The 18,543-nt window shown below is 39.5% G+C and overlaps 1 protein-coding gene across 4 annotated transcripts in view; it reads left to right on the top strand.

Annotated features, from left to right (window-relative positions):
• The window catches only part of shtn1 (shootin 1), a 106,251-nt gene extending 89,039 nt beyond the window's left edge, over positions 1–17,212 (top strand). For 2 of the 4 annotated variants that reach the window (XR_009645883.1, XR_009645884.1), the window contains 5 exons: positions 2,389–2,468; positions 9,704–9,801; positions 10,936–10,998; positions 14,094–14,316; positions 17,025–17,086. Coding sequence is in view for 2 of the 4 variants with exons in the window: in XM_060842453.1 (XP_060698436.1) it covers positions 2,389–2,468; positions 9,704–9,801; positions 10,936–10,998; positions 14,094–14,237 (385 nt within the window). In the remaining 2 variants the exon portion in view is untranslated. Of the gene's footprint in view, positions 1–2,388; positions 2,469–9,703; positions 9,802–10,935; positions 10,999–14,093; positions 14,361–17,024 lie in introns of those variants that run through there. The other 2 variants (XM_060842454.1, XM_060842453.1) reach the window with 2 other exon arrangements.
• Positions 17,213–18,543: the final 1,331 nt, after the last annotated feature.

Raw genomic sequence — 18,543 nt, 5'->3', positions numbered from 1 at the left:
AGCATTTTCAAGGAGGATGATGTCTTCCAGCAACATTTGGCAACTGTTTAATGCTATGTTAAATATGTGAACATTCCGTTTACTATATTTCAACTTAACTTTGTACAGTACAGTTATTTCATAAAAAGTGTTTCTTTTATATTATTTTAAGATTTAACTCAGTCAAAATCCTAGAACTTCCTCCCAAACAACTTTGTGGGTACTTCTGCACCAAATGGATTTCAGTAGTTTGAGACAGCTCATCACTACCTTTTCAAGGACAAGTATTGATGGGCAGTAAAGTCAAGTCCACATCCCCTGAATGAATAAAGAAGAAAACAATCAAAGAACCTCAAGAGGCTGTGAAGTTTCATCACTACCACTGTGAAAAATCTTGCCATCCCAAGCTACCTCTGGCTAGAGTGAACAATTGATCTATTGGGCAGTGATAACACCAGTCCATGGATGCCATTAGATATCTTGGCTGTACCATTACTGTTCCTTCAATCAAACTCAGTGCTAAGGGGCGGGTAATGCAATATATAGAGCTTTCATTAAAGGAATGAGAGATACAAAGCTGCAGTGAAAGGAGGGCCAGGTAACAGTCTTGTATAAGTTTCAACTCACCCACAACCTTTCTGTTGTGAGAGTTTGAAATCTTAAAGGTTAACAGTGCTGTGGTTTACTTCTCTATTCATAAACTTTTTGCTTTGAATGGAGTGTGCCTGTTATGCCAGGAGCAACAAGCTCATGCAAAGGCCTAATGCACATCTTGTATGTAATAAAATGCAGAAAGCCACTTGCTCAACACAATTTGCCACATTGCATTTAGCAGTTAGAAATGTATGCTGTTTGGTGGTTACAACTTGACACTCTTCATACTGACAATAACTTCCAGCTGTAGAAATCTGGAGGCAGTACATATTGGAAATTGAATGGGCATGGATTGCTGACACACACTTTGAAAATTCAGATCTATTTTCTCACCATTTTCTGACCAGTGGATAGTTTCATTTGGGAGGCAGCCCTATTCCAAGTCCCAAGAAACCTTCATTAAACTATTCCATATTTGACTGGTATGAGCAGTGGAACATGATGTTTTCTTGTGTTTGGCATGCAATTTTATATTGCAAAATCTTTGCTATAAAATGATTAATTTTGCCATTAGAAAAAATACCTGAAATACTTAAATAAATACAACATTGCAAGTTTCATATTTTTGATGTAACATTGGATAAGATGAGGGCATTTTTCAGCCATTCAGCTCATGAGGCTGAGCTGCTCTTGCCCAGGGAACAATGTGCCCAGGGAATGCCTGATGAGGAATTTCCTGCCATGTTTTGGCCTTTATTCACTGCACTTAATGAGTGTGGATTCTCATCTGGAATATAATGGCAGAATTAGCCAGAATTATTAGCATGATGGTCAGTTTAGGATTGGTAACCAAAACTGATAAGTCAGGTCTTCCACTTTTGTAGAGTAACTTAGTCTAGATCTTCTGTTTGGTGTTGGAACTGTTCGAATTAATGCCGATTACAGGTAAAGGTACCAACTAAACGGCCCATGCTTTTTATGGCCAGTATTCCAATGCTGGCTGCTCTCTGAAACTTCCATCGTAGGAAAGTGGGGAGGCTGTGATGTAAGGGAGGGGGCGTGGAGGGCAAGTGAATCCTCACCATGTGTGATCGACAGGATCTGGCAATTCCCCCTCAGAGCAACAGCAGATTATGTAAGGGTTAAATTGCTCAATAAATTGTAAATTCCACAGTAGATTGGATTAGTTCTGCAGCATTTTTCAGATATCACATAGCTTTCCTTTCTGTTTAATTTAAGAGATTTAATATCATTGCTATTGAGCACTTTAAAATTTCTTTTAAATATTTCATATCTAAGAGTAATTAGATTTTCATGTTTAGTATTCTGCACTAATTAATTCTTAGTAAGAAGGTGAGGAAGGTAAGTGGGTAAGGAGATGTGAGTGTGAGGTAAGTAAGAGGATAGGGTGGCATCTGGGTGGAGTGGTGTCTGTTAAAGTGGGAGGTAGACATGGACATGGATGGGGTGGATCGGATATTGAGAAATTAGGTTAGGATTGGGTTAGGCCTGAGAATGTTGGGATGTTGAGGGGTTCAGGGATTGAGCCAGGCTAGGGGAGGCAGCCTGGAGGTGTTGGGGGAGGTACTGGTGGGTTGGGTGATAGGTTAATGGAGGAATAGGGTGAATCAGTTGGATCCAGAGTGATGGGTACGTGGGCAGGCAACCAGGTGGTGAAGTGATAGGGGCTTTCACATTTCCTGTTCCATATTGCCAGTCTATCCACTACAATAAATATCTTCCTACCAGTGGAGCTGGGCCTGAATGTTACCATCCAAATGGGGACTTTAAGAAAACATATTTATGTTTCAACAGAAATCTGATGAAGATCATTTCTAAAGGACAGAAAACATCCAATTTGTCTGGTGTTGGAAAGGCCCTACCTGAAGAAGCAGGTAAGCAACAGGATCCAACGCATTTCACTTGTGTGCTTTAAAAAAAAATATTTAAAATATGTCAGAACTGGAAACTTAACTTTAATTGGTTAAAACTATATTTAATATCTGAATTGGTTAGCCTTCTGTTTTCTTGCTCCATATTTTTAACAAGAGCAAACCCTGCGATGTTCTTTCATTTTGAGTAAGTCTCCGTGATGTTGGAGCCGTTTGTGCTGACAGTTGACATGTTCTGAACAACATCCAGGTTCCAGCTGATAAGTAGCCAAGTGGTTTGTTTGTTTTGTCAGAAAGTATCGGGGAGCTACTAGTGTGGCAATTTCATCAACAGATGCCTAAGGGAAAGACAATGGAACGAGGACATGCCACAACCCAAAGGACTAGCCACACTACCATACATCAAGAGCATTTCTGAACTGACTGCCAGACTGCTGCGACCACTAGGACTCATAACAGCTCACAAACCAACAGCCACTCTCAGACAACAACTCACCAGAACGAAGGACTTGATACCCAGCATGAGCAAAACCAATGTAGTGTATAAAATCCCATGTAAGGACTGCACAAAACACTACATAGGACCAACAGGAAGACAGCTAGTGATCTGCATCCATGAACACCAACTAGCCACGAAACAACACGACCAGCTATCCTTAGTAGCCACACATGCAGATGACAAGCAACATGAATTCGACTGGGACAACACTACTATTATAGGACAATCCAAACAGAGAACAGCCAGGGAATTCCTAGAGGCATGGCACTCATCCACAGATTCAATCCATAAGCACATCGACCTGGACCCAATATACCGGCCACTGCAACGGACAGCTGGAACAGACAAGCGGAAGTGGCAGATTCAAACCACTACAAATGCTGGAGGAAAGATCACAGAAGCGCTTCCCAGGAGGCTCCGAAGCACTGAGGATGTCACCTAGACAGGGGACGAAACGTCTGCAACACAAATTCCCAGCTCGGCGAACAGAACCACAACAGTTATAAACACCATTATGTGAATAATCCTCTAGGTTTATATTAGTCTCTCCCATAAAATTAATTTCCTACCAATATTACAGAGGGGAAGGTTAAATTTTAATATTCATGAGAACAATGATAATCACTGATAAACTGCTCAATAACCGATACTTCGAAGCACTAGCTCAAATGGAGGTAAGTGTGGAAGCTCCCAAGTTACTTGGTCCACCTGGAGAATTGCTTCAAAATTAACAAGCGGGCCCCTGAAAGAAAATGTATGTGGTGGCCCTGTACACACTGTATCTCTGAGACAGGTAGTTCATTGTTGACCATGTGGTTGCTGCACAGCAGGATAAATGACCCCCAGGAGCAGGGTTACAGAACAGGGTAGTGAAATCCTCAATTTAGCTACCTTGATCGCTATGGGAGAGCACTAACTGAACATCTCCTGGGATCCATATAAGCTACCTCATTTTGTTTTTCTTTATGCAAAATAAATTGGTAAATGGAAATTAGACTGCAGTATATAAGGGTGCCATAATTGTTTTGCAACTTAAAGATCAAGTGGGCTTATGTGGTCTACATTTTAGCTGCTCAAGGTTACATTACTTTCTGCACTGAGAGGGGTACCTTATGAGACAGTATAGCTCCAGACACCTTGGAGTTAAGGAGAAAATGCCCAACAACAGTTGCAGTTTATACCAAACCTGTGAGTGCAATGCATTCTGAGACATCCAGAAACCTGCAAACAAGAAGCATCTCTCTCTCTCTGGAAAAAAAGACAAAACTCAAAACTTCTGAAAAGTAAAAGGTCTAATCCAGGAAAAGGCCTAGGTTCACTCAATTAACTATTGAATCAAAAATTGACCATCCCCCTGCAAACCACATCATGTTACAATTACTTTTAAAAATAACTCTGAGAAACAACACATTCCACGTTTGTGGTCTGGACACTTCACATGAAGTGCAGCTCTAAACATACTCAAGCAGTTTGACATTGTTCAGGACAAACAGCCTACATTATTGTCACCATCTCAACAAAAGTTCACTCCCTCCATCACTGATACTCAGTAGCGGTAGGACATACCATCTCCAAGGTGCGTTGCAGAAATTCACTAAAGTTCATTAGAGACAACACCTTCCAAACCCACTACCCCCATCTAGAAGGACAAGGGCAACAGATACACAGGGATAGGTTGAAATGTTGAAATGAAGCTGCTTCAGGTGGGTTTTATTTTTGCCAGTGGAATGTCCAGAACATGATTCCTGTGGTTCAGATCTATTAGCAGAAGGTTAAAAGGTACTGGATTTCTTTAGAGAGGTTGGGCATTCTTTTGGATGATCTCCGACATATTTGCAAAGAGAAGATGCTCTTTGGAATTTTTAAATATCAAAATAATATGTGTAAAAATGTATAAACTCATTGGAATTGTTAAGAGAGCTGGAAAAGGAGCTGTCAAGTCATTTAAAGACTCCCATCCTTTACGTGCTTACTATTTCATTCTGTCTCTTCATATAAGCTTGAAGGTTCACATTATGGGATTAAGCTCCATGACTGATTTTTGCTGTACTTCATTGTCACAGTGGGATTCCTGTCAGTTCTGTATTTGATTGACAAGTCCAATTCACCGTAGAAAATATAACAAACAAAAACAGAAATTGCTGGAGAAATTCAGCAGGTCTGGCAGTATCTGTGGAGAGAAAGCAGTCAGCATTTTGGGATCCAGTGACTCTTCTTCAGAACTGATTTCTCAGAATTTGTAGTGTTTACCATCTCCCAAGCTGCATTGGAGAAGTTACCTGAAGCTTGTTAGTGATGGCAGCTTCCAAACCAGCTGTTTTTGTTTCAGATTTCCAGCATTGCAGATTTTTGTTTTTTGCTTATAAACTGAAGTTTGACTGAGTCCTAAAAGTTGTTTTCATTAAGGACTAAAGTGAGTTAAATGTAGTGACAGTTTTATTTTCATCATCTAAAGCTTTTTCTTTTGAAATAGTAAATTTATCTTTGGACAATTAAGGAATTTTAAGGGTCTTGAAGTCTACCAATTGTATCCACTATATGAGCTGGCATTTGTTGGTGTAAGTCAAATGGAGGTACGTTCAGGGGAACATGTTAGCATGAATTGGCAATAAATTAACATACAGCCTTAAAACGTGTGGATAGGAGGGGCATACGGTGGTATGGAGGCTATGAAGGGCTATTGGGGGTAAGCAAAGGGTTATATCTTGGTATGAAGTACAAGGAAACCTAGGAGGTGAGTTGAAGAGAATAGTTTAGCGTGGAGAGTTTGAGAGGCCTTTCAGCTAGTGTATAGGTTGCTATGGAGCAAGAGGATCATCAAGTGCATGGAATGGCATAGTTTGGCATGGAGGATATGATGTTCTACAATGGATTGGTGGGGGAATGAGGTAGCATTGGTTAGCATGGGAAAGGTGAGAACTGGAGGGTAGTCTTTGACATGTTCAGGGGTAAACCACAGTTGTCAGGCCTCTGGCACTGAGCCTGGCACTGTGGCTCAGAAGGGAAGGGGTGAAAATAGAAAAGCGCTAGTGGTAGGGGACTCAATCGTCAGACAGATTGACAGGAGATTTTGTGGTCAGGAACGGGACTCACGAAAGATATGTTGCCGATCAGGTTTACAAGATTCTGAAGGGGGAGGGAGAACAGCCAGAAATCGTGGTACATATTTACATCAATGATATAGCCAGGAAAGGGATTGAGGATCTGAAAAGTGACTACAGTTAGGTTGGAAGCTGAAGAGCAGGATAAATAGAGTAGTGATTTCAGGTTTGCTACCGGTGCCACGAGATAGTGAGATGAGGAACAGTCAGCGAATGCAGCTTAACATGTGGCTGCGAGGAGGGAGGGCTTCAGATACCTAGACCATTGGGATACCTTCTGGGGAAGGTGGGACCTGTACATGAAGGACAGGTTGCACCTGAACTGGAGGGGTACAAATGTCCTGGGTGCGAGATTTGCTTGTGAGATTCAGGAGGGTTTAAACTAATTTGGCAGGGGGGGTGGGAGTCAGAGCAACATATCTGAGAGGGGGGTCAGTTGCAGACGTGACAGTGACAGGATATGTTGAATCTAAAAGGAAGGCTTTTCATGCGATGAAACAAGGGGGTCGGTTAAAGTGTGTCTGCTTTAACGCAAGGAGTGTCCGAAATAAGAGTGGCGAACTTAGAGCATGGATCAGTATTTGGGACTACAATGTTGTGGCCATAACGGAGACGTGGTTTCACTGTGGCAGGAATGGTTGATTGATGTTCCAGGGTTTAGAATGTTTAAAAAGAACAGGGAGGGTGGAAAAAGAGGAGGGAGTGTAGCATTGCTCATCAGAGAGTGCATCACAGCTACAGAAATGAAGGTTGCTGAGGAAGGTTTGTTTCCTGAGTCAGCATGGATGGAAATTAGGAACAGCCACTGCATTGGGAGTTTTCCACAGACCACCTAATAGCAATAGGTAGATTGAAGATCTCATAGGCAAGCAGATTCTAGAACAATGCAAAAGTAGCAGGGTTGTTGTTATGGGTGATTTCAACTTTCCCAATATCGACTGGAACCTCCTAAGTGTAGATTGTTCAGATGGAGCCAATTTTGTCAGGTGTGTTCAGGAGGGTTTCCTTACTCAGTATGTTGACAGACCGACGAAGGGAGAGGGCATTTTGGATTTGGTGCTCGGCAATGAGTCAGGACAGGTGACACATCTCGCAGTGGGAGAGCACTTTGGTGACACTGATCACAACTGTCTCACATTTAGCATAGCCTTGGAAAGTGAAAGGAGCAATTACCAAGGGAAGGTATTCAACTGGGGAAAAGGAAGTTATGACGCTATCAGACAGCAGTTGGGAAGTATAGATTGGGAGCAATTGTTTACAGAAAGGGCACAACAGACATGTGGAGACTATTTAAGGAGCAGTTGTTGCGAGTGATGCACAAATTTGTTCCTCTGAGGCAGGTAAGAAGTGGTAAGATTAAGGAACCTTGGATGACGAGAATAGAGGAACTTCTCGTCAAAAGCAAGAAGGCTGCTTATGTAAGGTGGAGGAAGCAAGGATCTAGTGCAGCCTTAGAGGATTACCGCCTTACTAGAAAGGAGCTCAGAAATGGACTGAGGAGACCCAGGAGGCGACACAAAAAAGGCTTGGCAAAAAAGATTAGGGAGAACCCAAAGGCGTTTTACTCAACAATAAGAGAATGATCAGGGAGAAGGTAAGGCCCGATCAGAGATAACGGGGGGAACTTGTGCGTGGAGTCTGAGCAGATACGGGAAGCCCTAAGTGAGTTTTTTGCTTCGGTTTTTGCCAAGGAAAGGAACTTGTTATAAATGAAAACTTAGAGGAGCTGGGACACAGTCTTGACCAGACCAAGAGTGATGAAGTTTTTGTGCTAGAAATTTTGGAAAACATTAAGATTGATAAGTCCCCAGGGCCAGACCAGATTTATCCTAGGCTGCTCTGGGAAGTGAGAAAGGAGGTTGCTAAGCCGCTGGTGAGGATATTTGCCTCCTCACTCTCTAGAGGGTTGGAAGGAGGCGAATGTTGTTCCTCTTTTCAAGAAGGGTAATGGGGAAATCCCTGGCAATTACAGACCAGTCAGTCTAACATCTGTGGTCAGCAAAGTTTTTGAAAGAATTCTGAGGGATAGGATTTATGACTATTTGGTAAAGCATAGTGTAATTAAAGGCAGTCAGCATGGCTTTGTGAGAGGTAGGTCATGCCTCACAAATCTTATTGAGTTCTTTGAGGAGGTGTCAAGACAGGTTGATGATGGCCGAGCAGTGGATGTGGTGTATATGGATTCAGCAAGGCATTTGATAGGGTTCCCCATGGTAGGCTCATCCATGAGGTCAGGAAGTATGGGATACAGGGAGATTTGGCTATCTGGATTCAGAATTGGCTGGCTGACAGAAGGCAGAGAGTGGTTGTAGATGGAAAGTATTCTGCCTGGAGGACAGAGTTGAGTGGGATCCCACAGGGCTCTGTACTTGGGCCTCTGCTCTTTGTAGTTTTTATGAATGACTTGGATGAGGAGGTTGAGGGGTGGGTTAGTAAATTTGCAGATGACACAAAGGTTGGAGGTGCTGTCGATAATATAGAGGGCTACTGTAGGCTGCAGCATGACATAGACAAGATGCAGAGCTGGGCTGAGAAATGGCAGATAGAGTTCAACTTGGATAAATGCGAAGTGATGCATTTTGGAAGGTCGAACTCGAATGCTGAATATAGAATTAAAGACAGGATTCTTGGCAGTGTGGAGGAACAGAGGGATCTGGGTATACAAGTACATAGATCCCTCAAAGTTGCCACCCAAGTGGATAGGGTTGTTAAGAAAGCATATGGTGTTTTGGCTTTCATCAACAGGGGGATAGAATTTAAGAGCTGTGAGGTTTTGCTGCAGCTCTACAAGTCCCTGGTGAGGCCACACTTGGAATATTGTGTCCAATTCTGATTGCCTTACTATAGGAAAGATACAGAGGCTTTGGAGAGGGTGCAAAGAAGGTTTACCAGGATGATACCTGGACTGGAGAGCTTGCTTTATGAAGAAAGGTTGAATAGGCTTGGACTTTTCTCTCTGGAGAGAAGGAGGAAGAGAGGAATAGATAGAGTCAATAGCCAGAGACATTTCCCAGGGCAGAATTGACTGTTATGAGAAGTCATAGTTTGAAGATATTAGGAGGAAGATATAAAGGAGATGTCAGAGGTAGGTTTTTTACATAGAATTGTGAATGCATGGAATGTGTTTCCAGCGGTGTCATTGGGGACATTTAAGCGACTTCTGGACATGCACCATGGATGAGTTGAGTTGAGGGGTGCGTAGGTCAAGTTACTATATTTTACATTAGTATTAAATCTCGGCAGAACATCGTGGGCCAAAGGGCCTGTTCTGTGCTGTACTTTTCTATGTTATATGTTGTTTAGTGCTTTGACAAAATATCAGCACGTGACTCTACCTTCCATCCAGCCTACCTCCATACCTGGCAACCTCTGCACTGTTTCTGGGGTCAGCACACAGATTGCTATGAAACCTGTCCTCCAGAATGAGCTTCTGATTTTCTGGGGCACTTTCTTTTTCCCAGGTTTATGAAATCTGGAATTACCTCAACTCTGCAAATTCTGACATTCCTTTTCTTTCGTCCGGGAATACTGTCAGACCTGCTAAGTATCTCTCAAATGTTCTGTTATTTATTGCATGTCAGAAACTCATTTTCTGAATATTATTTTTCAAATATATAAGTTGTTTTTTTTTTCTCCAGGGAAACCTTTAGAAGATCTGAAGAAACAGGCTGTTGATGAAATGATGGAGAGAATTAAGAAGGGTGTTCACCTTCGGAAAGTTGATCATACTAACAGGGTAGCTCAACAGTTATTGCAAATCATTGTTGATAGCAACATGTGATGAATTTCTATTCCTTTACAAAGTCTGCAATCCAAACACACAGTGACAGCTGAGATACATAGCTGAGATTAAGCAACCTCTGGCAAGTCATTTTATTTGTATACTTTCAGATGAGAGTTAGTCATCAGTCTTCTTAGTGAGTGAGGGAAATAGATAATTTTGGACAGATTCAATAGGATGTGATCACCGTTAAATTACCTGAACAGCTTGCTTTCAATTGACACCAAATATGAAGGCACAGAAACTCCAGATAGGGTATTGAACTTTGTGGCAGATCCTCAATAGTTATTTATGTAACATAGAATTCATATATTGATAGCTGGTAGCAATGATTCAAGTCAACAAATGCACTATTCCACTTATTATACTTCTTTATACCTTACTGCTCACAAACATTCTGACTTTCGCTTTATGTAATCAACTCCTGGGAGCAAGAGCGATGGCAACTAATTGTCCAGCAGCTAAGTCCTTCAGGATCATGACTTAGTGCTAAAATGTGTGATGCTGTTCCTGGATTTAATCACTTTAGTCCTGCCTGAATTAATCCAATACAGGGTTGGACATCGTGTAATTCTTACAATGCCAAGATTTCATCAGATTCCTAATGAACATAATTTCAACTGAATGGTACAATGAATACAGTACTTCTAATCAAATGTTAAAATTCTGAACAGTAGACAATTACGAAATATTTGAAATTCTGAAACAAAGTAACATTCATATTGCTCCTTTGTTTTTTTGTTCAAATATGCGCATCAGTTTGTACTAAATAAGATTTGTACTAGTTGACACAATTTAATTTAATAAATAACCACATTAGTCAAGTTTAAAGGTCAGTCCAAAATGCAAATCACAAGTACTTACTTAACCCAGAATTGTTGCTTCCAGTATTTTACTTCCTGAAAAGGTTTCTCATCAAAATTCATTTATTTGTTGTCTTTCATTATCCTCATTTTCTGAACACAGTAGAATAGATTATTTAATGTAGTATCCTTCAGAGGCTGTTAGTTGCAGCTATTAATGCAGTTAATTAGCTTCACATCTGAGTGCTTTACTCTTCTTGTTTACAGTCTACTTCTTTGTTTCTAGACTCGGCTGAATAAGAATGAACCTCCGGAAGAAAATGCACTCCAAGAACTCAGAGGAATGTTGGTAAGTCTTGAGTTTAATTCCCAAGCATTTTTTAAAAAATTCTCTTCCTCGGTTTAGGTTCATTTCTATCTGCTGACACGAGTTGTCCACAAACACTTGCAGATGCTATTGTCAAAACTACCTCAGAGTGACCTGGGTCAAACTGACTCTTTTGCTGTAGGTGCAGTTCTCCCAGTCTCTAATTGGTCTCATGTTGTACTCCAACATGGGCCAGCAGTATAAGAAATCAGGAAGGAAAGTGAAGTGACTCCGGTTGGATACTACAGACTTTGCTTTGATTCTTTATAAAGCAGCATAATCTGCCTTACCAGTCGAATGTAAGAGAGATGATCTAATGGTTGTTAACAAACAAAGTGAAAAGGATTACTACTGTCGATTGTCGGGGTGCACAGACAACAGATGCTGTGTTTTAGGCTTAGAGTCTAATGTGTTGTCCACAATCCAAATTGATTCACTGCTTTGTATAGCAAATGCTGACAGAGTCAAACAGGCATAGCTTCCTGTTTTGGACACAGGCGCTACAGCTTGGAGAAAAAATTAGCAAGGGATTTAGAGAAAAATTGTTGTCTGTATGTGAGGGGAGAAGTTTTTTATCTATTTGGAAAGCTGCTATGCTAGAAAACTCTTTCAGCGATGGTGTATGACTCAACAATGCAGAGGTTAAGGTTCCACTTCTAATTTCAGTTCATTGCTGATTAGCTCATCTTTGGAGGCGGTGAATACATGATAGTTGACCTTCAGCAATAATAGAGGGAAAATTGCTCCAAGTTCTCATTCCTGATTTGTTATCTGGCAATCAATGCAAAAATGTGAATATATGAAGATATCAGATGAGGACAAGATTGGGATTGGCTGTGAAACCTATTATGATTAAATTGTTCATCAATGATTATTTTTATGCTAGCACAAACAAAAGCCAGTTCTCCTGATCTCACCCCTAGCTTCTTGCTGATAATTTTGATATTGTGACCCCCCCTAGTTACTGACATACAAACTAGTGGATTCAGAATATTCTTTACTCTGTCAAAATTGATCATCATTTTGAATATCTCAGTAAAGCCAGCTCTTAATCAAGGAGAATAACCCCAATCTCTAATCTTTCCTTGTATCCAAAATCCCTCATTCCTTGTATCATTCTCATAAATCTGCTTTGCACAATCTCCAGAACTTTAAATATTGTGTCCAGAACTGAACAGATTAGAGTGATCTAGAAAAGCACAGTGGGTCAGGCAGCATCCAAGGAGGAGGAAAATCGATATTTTGGACAAAAGCCTTTCATCAGGTCCCATTTCTAATTTGCTAACCAACCTTCCATGTGACCCCTATTAACTGCTTTCTCCAAGTTCAAATAAACATCCACAGCACTACCCTCATCCACTCTGTGCCACCTCATCAAAGATCTCAATTAAAATTACCAGACATAATCTTCCTTTAACAAAGCCACATTGCCTGTAACCATGTTACCTTATCCTTAATTATGGCGTCCATCAATTTTCCCACAATTGATGTCAAGCCAACAGGTCTGCAGTTTCCTGAGTTATCCTTTGCCTGTTCTTAAACAATGGTGTCACATTTACAATCCTCCAGTTACCCAGTATTAATCTTGTGTTTCAAGAAAAGGTTTCTGTCAAATGCTTCGCGATTTGCTTCCTTACCCATTTCAGCAATCCGGGATGCATCCCATCAGGGCCTGGCGAGTTCTCTTCCTGAAGTGCTGCTGGCTTTTGTAGCACCTCTTTAGTCAGTTGCTCACATTGACCATTACGTTTGAAGAACACTTTACTGTTTGTTTTAGCACAGCCAGCAATCCTTTCTATGTGCTTCCTCTTAGCCTTTCTTATGCCAGTCATCTGCATTGATTTCTATTGCTATTATTATTCCAGTATGCATCATATGCTTCCTTTGTCTTCCTTATTTTCTCACCAATAACTTTAGTAATCCAGGGTACTCTAGTTTGGAATACCCTGCAGTTATTTCTCATGGGTATATACCTAGCTTGCACTACTTGACTCTCTTTTGAAATTTTCTCATTTTTCATCCATCGTTTTATCCAACAAAATGCAGTTCCAAGCAACTCTATTTTGGTATTAAAATTTGTATGTTAATGCTTGCAGTCCACTTGGCTCATTTTTAAATCCAAAGCCTGGTTTTCTCTTGGTCAAGAAATTTTAATCATTAAAAGCATAAGATCTAGGATTAGCTGAAGGCCATTCAGCCCATCAGGTCTACTCTGTCAGTCAATGAGATCACAGCTGATCTGATCATTCTCAATACCACTTTCCTTCCTCCTCCCTATAACACTGATTTTCTCACTGATTAAAAATCTGTCTGAGCCTTGATCTTAAAGTATATTCAAACCCAATTATTGTGTTGAAAAATATTGACTTGTTTTTTTATAATCTTTGCCCTCCAGTACTATCCAGAAATATAGATTTTAACAATACTTTGGAAAATCCCATTTCTGTTCTGCCATTCCAGCTAAGGAAGTATTGTTTGGGACAAGCTTGTACTCTAATCCTTTGCAAAATTTCAATTAGAGAGAATATTTTGTGTGTGTGATGTACATTGCAGACAGTTGTGAAACACAACTGAAAAATGCAAGCCTGGCATTACTATTGGTTTATTTATCCTGAATGCATTATAAGAAGGGAGCAACAAATAATCTGTTGCCCCTCATAAGCTGCAAGTGTGATGTTAGAAGTTATTCTTTGTCAGAATATCTGGCAGAGTTTGACTTGTAATAAAGCTATAAATATCTATAACAACATTCTGAAATGACCTAGTAAACTATTCCATTCAAAGGCAGTTACAGATGGACTCCAATTGACTGTAATGCTCACATCCCATGAAAGAATAAATGAAAATGAAACTTATTTGAATACTTCATTTGCAAATTGCTCCAATTCCCTGTCGTAATAGGTTCTTAAATGTGGCTTCTTTCTGGTTTGCAATCTGAAATATAACTAAAATTTTACAAGCAGATACTAACAAAGATAGTTAACAGAAGCTTTCAGGAACTGAAGATGCCTGTGCTGTGCACTGAATTTAAATTGTGCTTTATGTTTTGTAATGGGTTTGTTTTCTTTCTCCTGAAGAAATCTAGTAAAGTTGGAACATTGACAACAATTACTCAGGTTGCTGAAGAAAACGAGCTGGAAAGAGTTCTTCGACACAGAAAGGCAGCAGCAGAAACTAATGCTAGTGGCAAGATCTCAATAAACTCGGTTTATAATCCATAGCTAATGATTCTTCAAGAGCAATTGGCTACCGGGTGTTTTTTTTATCCAAGCTGGACCATTTTCTTCCACTTATGGCACGGTGAATAGAAATGTTTCATCACTAATATTTTTTTTTGTGTACTACTTGCAACCTTAAAGAACAAGATCAAGTGTTCATCTTAATTTTCTAATATGACAACTATTTTCTGACTTTTAAAGATTGAAAACTATATTTTCATTTAAAAGTTAGCAGCTTTTTGTATAACAAAGTAATAGAAAAGTCAAAAAATGCTTCCCAGATAATTTGCTTGTCAATCTTAAAGGTTTTCGCCAACAACTGTCTGAATGGCTTACTTATTTTGAGTAAAGGTGGTTATAGACAGCCCAGTATTATAATAGGACATTACAATCAGCACTTCTTTTTATTTGCCTTCAGGAAACGACAGCTGGTTTACTGAATTCAAACCTTTAACTGGGATGCAAGTACATCTCTGTTTTAATAATTTGTGCTTTCAAAACATGGAGAATTTCCCCTTAAATCATCCCATTATATTGGTGTAAAGTCTGGACTATGCTGCCATCTTTCATGCTTTGAGCCAAAGACTGTTTTGCATATTGAATTTTCAGGCAACAATTGTCTGATGCTAACTGTATATTTTATAGGATTTCTTTTGACTTTTAGTAGTATTCATTTGATTCTACCCTCACGGTCAGTTTTCCATGATTTTTCAGGTAGTTTTTAGCAAGCTGCATCACTTACACAATATCCAATGAATTGAAGGAGAAAATGGGCTTCCCTTGCTACACATTGCCCAGTACTAAACATGTTTAAAAAAAGGAGAGAAAATTGAGAATCCAACACTAAAATATAATCCTGAACATGTCTCTTCTTGGAAATCTTATTGATGAAATCAAAAGCATTAACTGGAGTTATAAATCAGCTTTTTCCTCCCCCCAACAAAAGGATGGTATTAATTTCCATTTCAAAGAAACTAATTATAGTGAGGCTATACATAAAGAACTTTTAAAATCCAGTTAGATTGGAATATTTAATTAAGAAAATATACAGGACATAACGAAACCCAGAAGGTTTTGTTGAGTGAACATTAAGTGAAGTGAGAGAAAATGAATGCTGTGACATATGTTGTGACTTCAAGTGTCTTATTAACCCCAACTCCAAGGTGAACATTTCATTGGTTTGTATTAGAAGTATTAGCTTTTCTTTCAAAACTAAGTTGTTTGTTTTTAAGTCAAATGAGAGTAATTGTTCCATCTGTCACATATGAGGATTCCGGATAAATTGTCAGAACAAAAAGTGCTAAGTAAATGGGATCAACTTGTTGCTTTGTGCAGTCATCAGTAATTGAAGCTTTGGTGCCTCATACTGTTGAGAAATAAATCTAGCCTTTACAGGTGTGTGCCACTCAAAGATTACAGAGGGAATTGAAAGGAGTTAAGTCAGCACAAATGGAAACGGAAATTACCTGCCGATCCAAGTCTCGTTATGTTGTGGCTGCATTCGATTGAAGCAATCTGTTTTTATTTTCTGATGCACATGTAATCATTTCTCAAAAGGTCTGATAAATCATGAAAGAAGGACCAAAAGCAGAAAGCCATCCAAATATTTTTTTGTCTATACAGAAGTTTTGTACATTTTGGACTTGTTGAACCAAAGAGATCACAGGATGTATAAGAGAGTGTTCTGTTTTCTGCCCTTTTCAGCAATATTTTTTTCACAGTTCATTTGTGAACAACAATACTGTTGTACAGTTAGTGAAAAAAAGGGATAAATTTAATTTGCTTAAGTGAAAGTTTTTTGAAGTTGCCTTTTGTCAATGTGCTTAGGTTTTTGTCCATTCTTTAAAGAGTAGATTTTAATAACTGTTCCAAAGTGTCTATGGTACCAAAGTTTTGATCCTCTATATAATTTATTTTGCTGTATGAAGTACAAATTACCTTCACAGGAAAGGAAATGAAATAAACCTGTGTAAATGCAGGCACAATACATGATAAATTGAAACTGGAACGCACTTTGTATTTTAGTATTCTGCACAGTCATGGTGATTATGTGGAATAAAAGAGTTATGTGAACTTTATCATTTAGTCCACTGCCTGCTTATTAACTGATGAAAAATGATACTCTACCATAAATCCTTCACCCTTAAATAAGCACTTCCTTTGTTTTCCATTAACTGTAGCTTTGCTGGAGTTTCTTTTAAGAAATAAATATTGATCCAGTGTTCTCGTTTCTATATTCTTGAATGCCATGGTTCAGACAGATTGAAACAATAAAGATTTAAAAAGAATGCTAACAGGAAACAGGTAGGGCAACAGTAAAGTTCTCTAATACTGCTCCTCCCCTGGGATCTATGTGATGGCAGGTGAAAAAAAATACAATCAATTCTTCTTCAATAGAATCTTTGGTCATAAAAAGACCAGACATTTTACCAGTTCTATTCCATGGTTTATTAGAGAATAAAAATTTTTTGTGGTATACCAAAGTCTCAATTTTCCATTAAATCCACATTTAGCAAGCTAGATTACCGCAGAAGCATCTTGTGTGGGGCTATTCTCGTATTCTCATGTGTTTTGATATAGTTATTACTTATGGTTCCTTTTGTTCTAAATTGTAGGACTTTTATTATAATTCACTTTGTGAAACACCTACATTCAAAGTTTTCGCAGCAGGTCACTTTATAATAGAAGTGCAACATGTATCATTTTATATTTGTGTTGGTGAATGACTTGCTCTTGGTGGATATCAAGCAACTATTAAACATTCTAACGACTTTCAATTTTTCTTTTCAGATCAATTTTCAAACTGGTTCACTTTGGAGAAAGGCTGTTTCTGACCAGCTTTGTAACTGCTTCCAAAAAAGGAACAGCATTGTTAATGCTTCTTTTCCACTGAGAAACTAACATGCCTTTGTTGAGTTGTAATTAATTCTGCTGACATGTCAGGTTGATCTAAAGCAAGGACGTTTCTGCATGCATTTGGAGCATTTAATTAATTGTTATGTAGAAGCAGCATGTTTCTTACAGAAAAACTCAGTTTCAAAAATCTCAATGAATCAAGTGTTACTCACTGCTGAGAATCCTTTTAGTTATCAGTGTAATTTCTTAGGTTTACTACAAAGAAAGCAATCCAGTTGTTGAATTACATTATTTATGTTGAGTGGGTGTTAATGTAAGACTGTGCCACAATACTGCAATGCACTGCCTTCTTTTTCAAGCTACACTTGATTATTATTGTAACAAAAAAATGAGGTTTCTCTTTCTTAGAATTTCTGATGATACAAAGACACGACTGTTGTCTAACCAGTTTGTCCTCAAAATTGTGATTTCCTATACAGTGCAATATATACTGTCTGTACCCCATGTTGAAACCATTTGACCTCCTGGGATGGGCTAAAGAAAAAGCCATGTTAAAGTGCAGACCAATTTATCATAGGATGACAGAATGTCACAGCACAGAAGGACGCCATTTGGCACACCACATTCTGTGTGAGAATAATTCACCTCATCCCACTCTCCCTCTTTTTCCCGGTGACCCTACACATTTCTTTTCTTCAGATAAATGATCCAATTCAAACTGTAAGATGAAAGTCTAGGAGATTCTTCTCCATCTCCCTGACGTGATAGAAACTAGATGCTACCTCTAGCTCCCTCTGAGCCTAATAATTCTACTTTTTGTATGAGATGACCTCTTATCCAGTCAGAAACTATCCCACGTTTTGGTGCAAGGAGTTCAGGAATGTCACCCAGTGTGTGGTCATTCAGCCGGTTCTAGGAGTCAGAGGGCTTTGGGCAGAAAAAAAAGTATGTCTGCCATCCAACCTAGATCTGGTCTTTTATACTGTAAAATTATAAAATAGTGGCTTTAAAATTATAGCCACTATTTGCCCCTAACATGCTTAACTGTTAATGTGAAAACAATCTATTTTCATCATCGTTCTACAAACTTCACTTAGATCACTAAGTATATTGAACTTGGAAGAGTTGTGCTATCCTGTCCCATCCCCCCTAGTCCAGGAACTCCCCACATACGTTCGAGACACCACTCATGCCCTCCACCTGCTCCAAGATTTCCAATTCCCCGGCCCCAATGCCTCATCTTCACCATGGACATCCAATCCCTCTACACCTCCATGGGCCTCCAATCCCTCTATTTCTTCCTCTCCCGACGTCCCCAACAGTACCCTTCCACTGACACTCTCACTCATTTGGCTGAACTGGTCCTCACCCTTAACAATTTCTCCTTCGAATCCTCCCACTTCCTCCAGACCAAAGGGGTAGCCATGGGCATCCGTATGGGCCCCAGCTATGC

This window comes from Hemiscyllium ocellatum, chromosome 22 (assembly GCF_020745735.1).
Source record: "Hemiscyllium ocellatum isolate sHemOce1 chromosome 22, sHemOce1.pat.X.cur, whole genome shotgun sequence".
Taxonomy (NCBI): domain Eukaryota; kingdom Metazoa; phylum Chordata; class Chondrichthyes; order Orectolobiformes; family Hemiscylliidae; genus Hemiscyllium; species Hemiscyllium ocellatum.
Note: the sequence above shows the minus strand (reverse complement) of the source record. Positions and strands in the feature narration are given on the sequence as shown.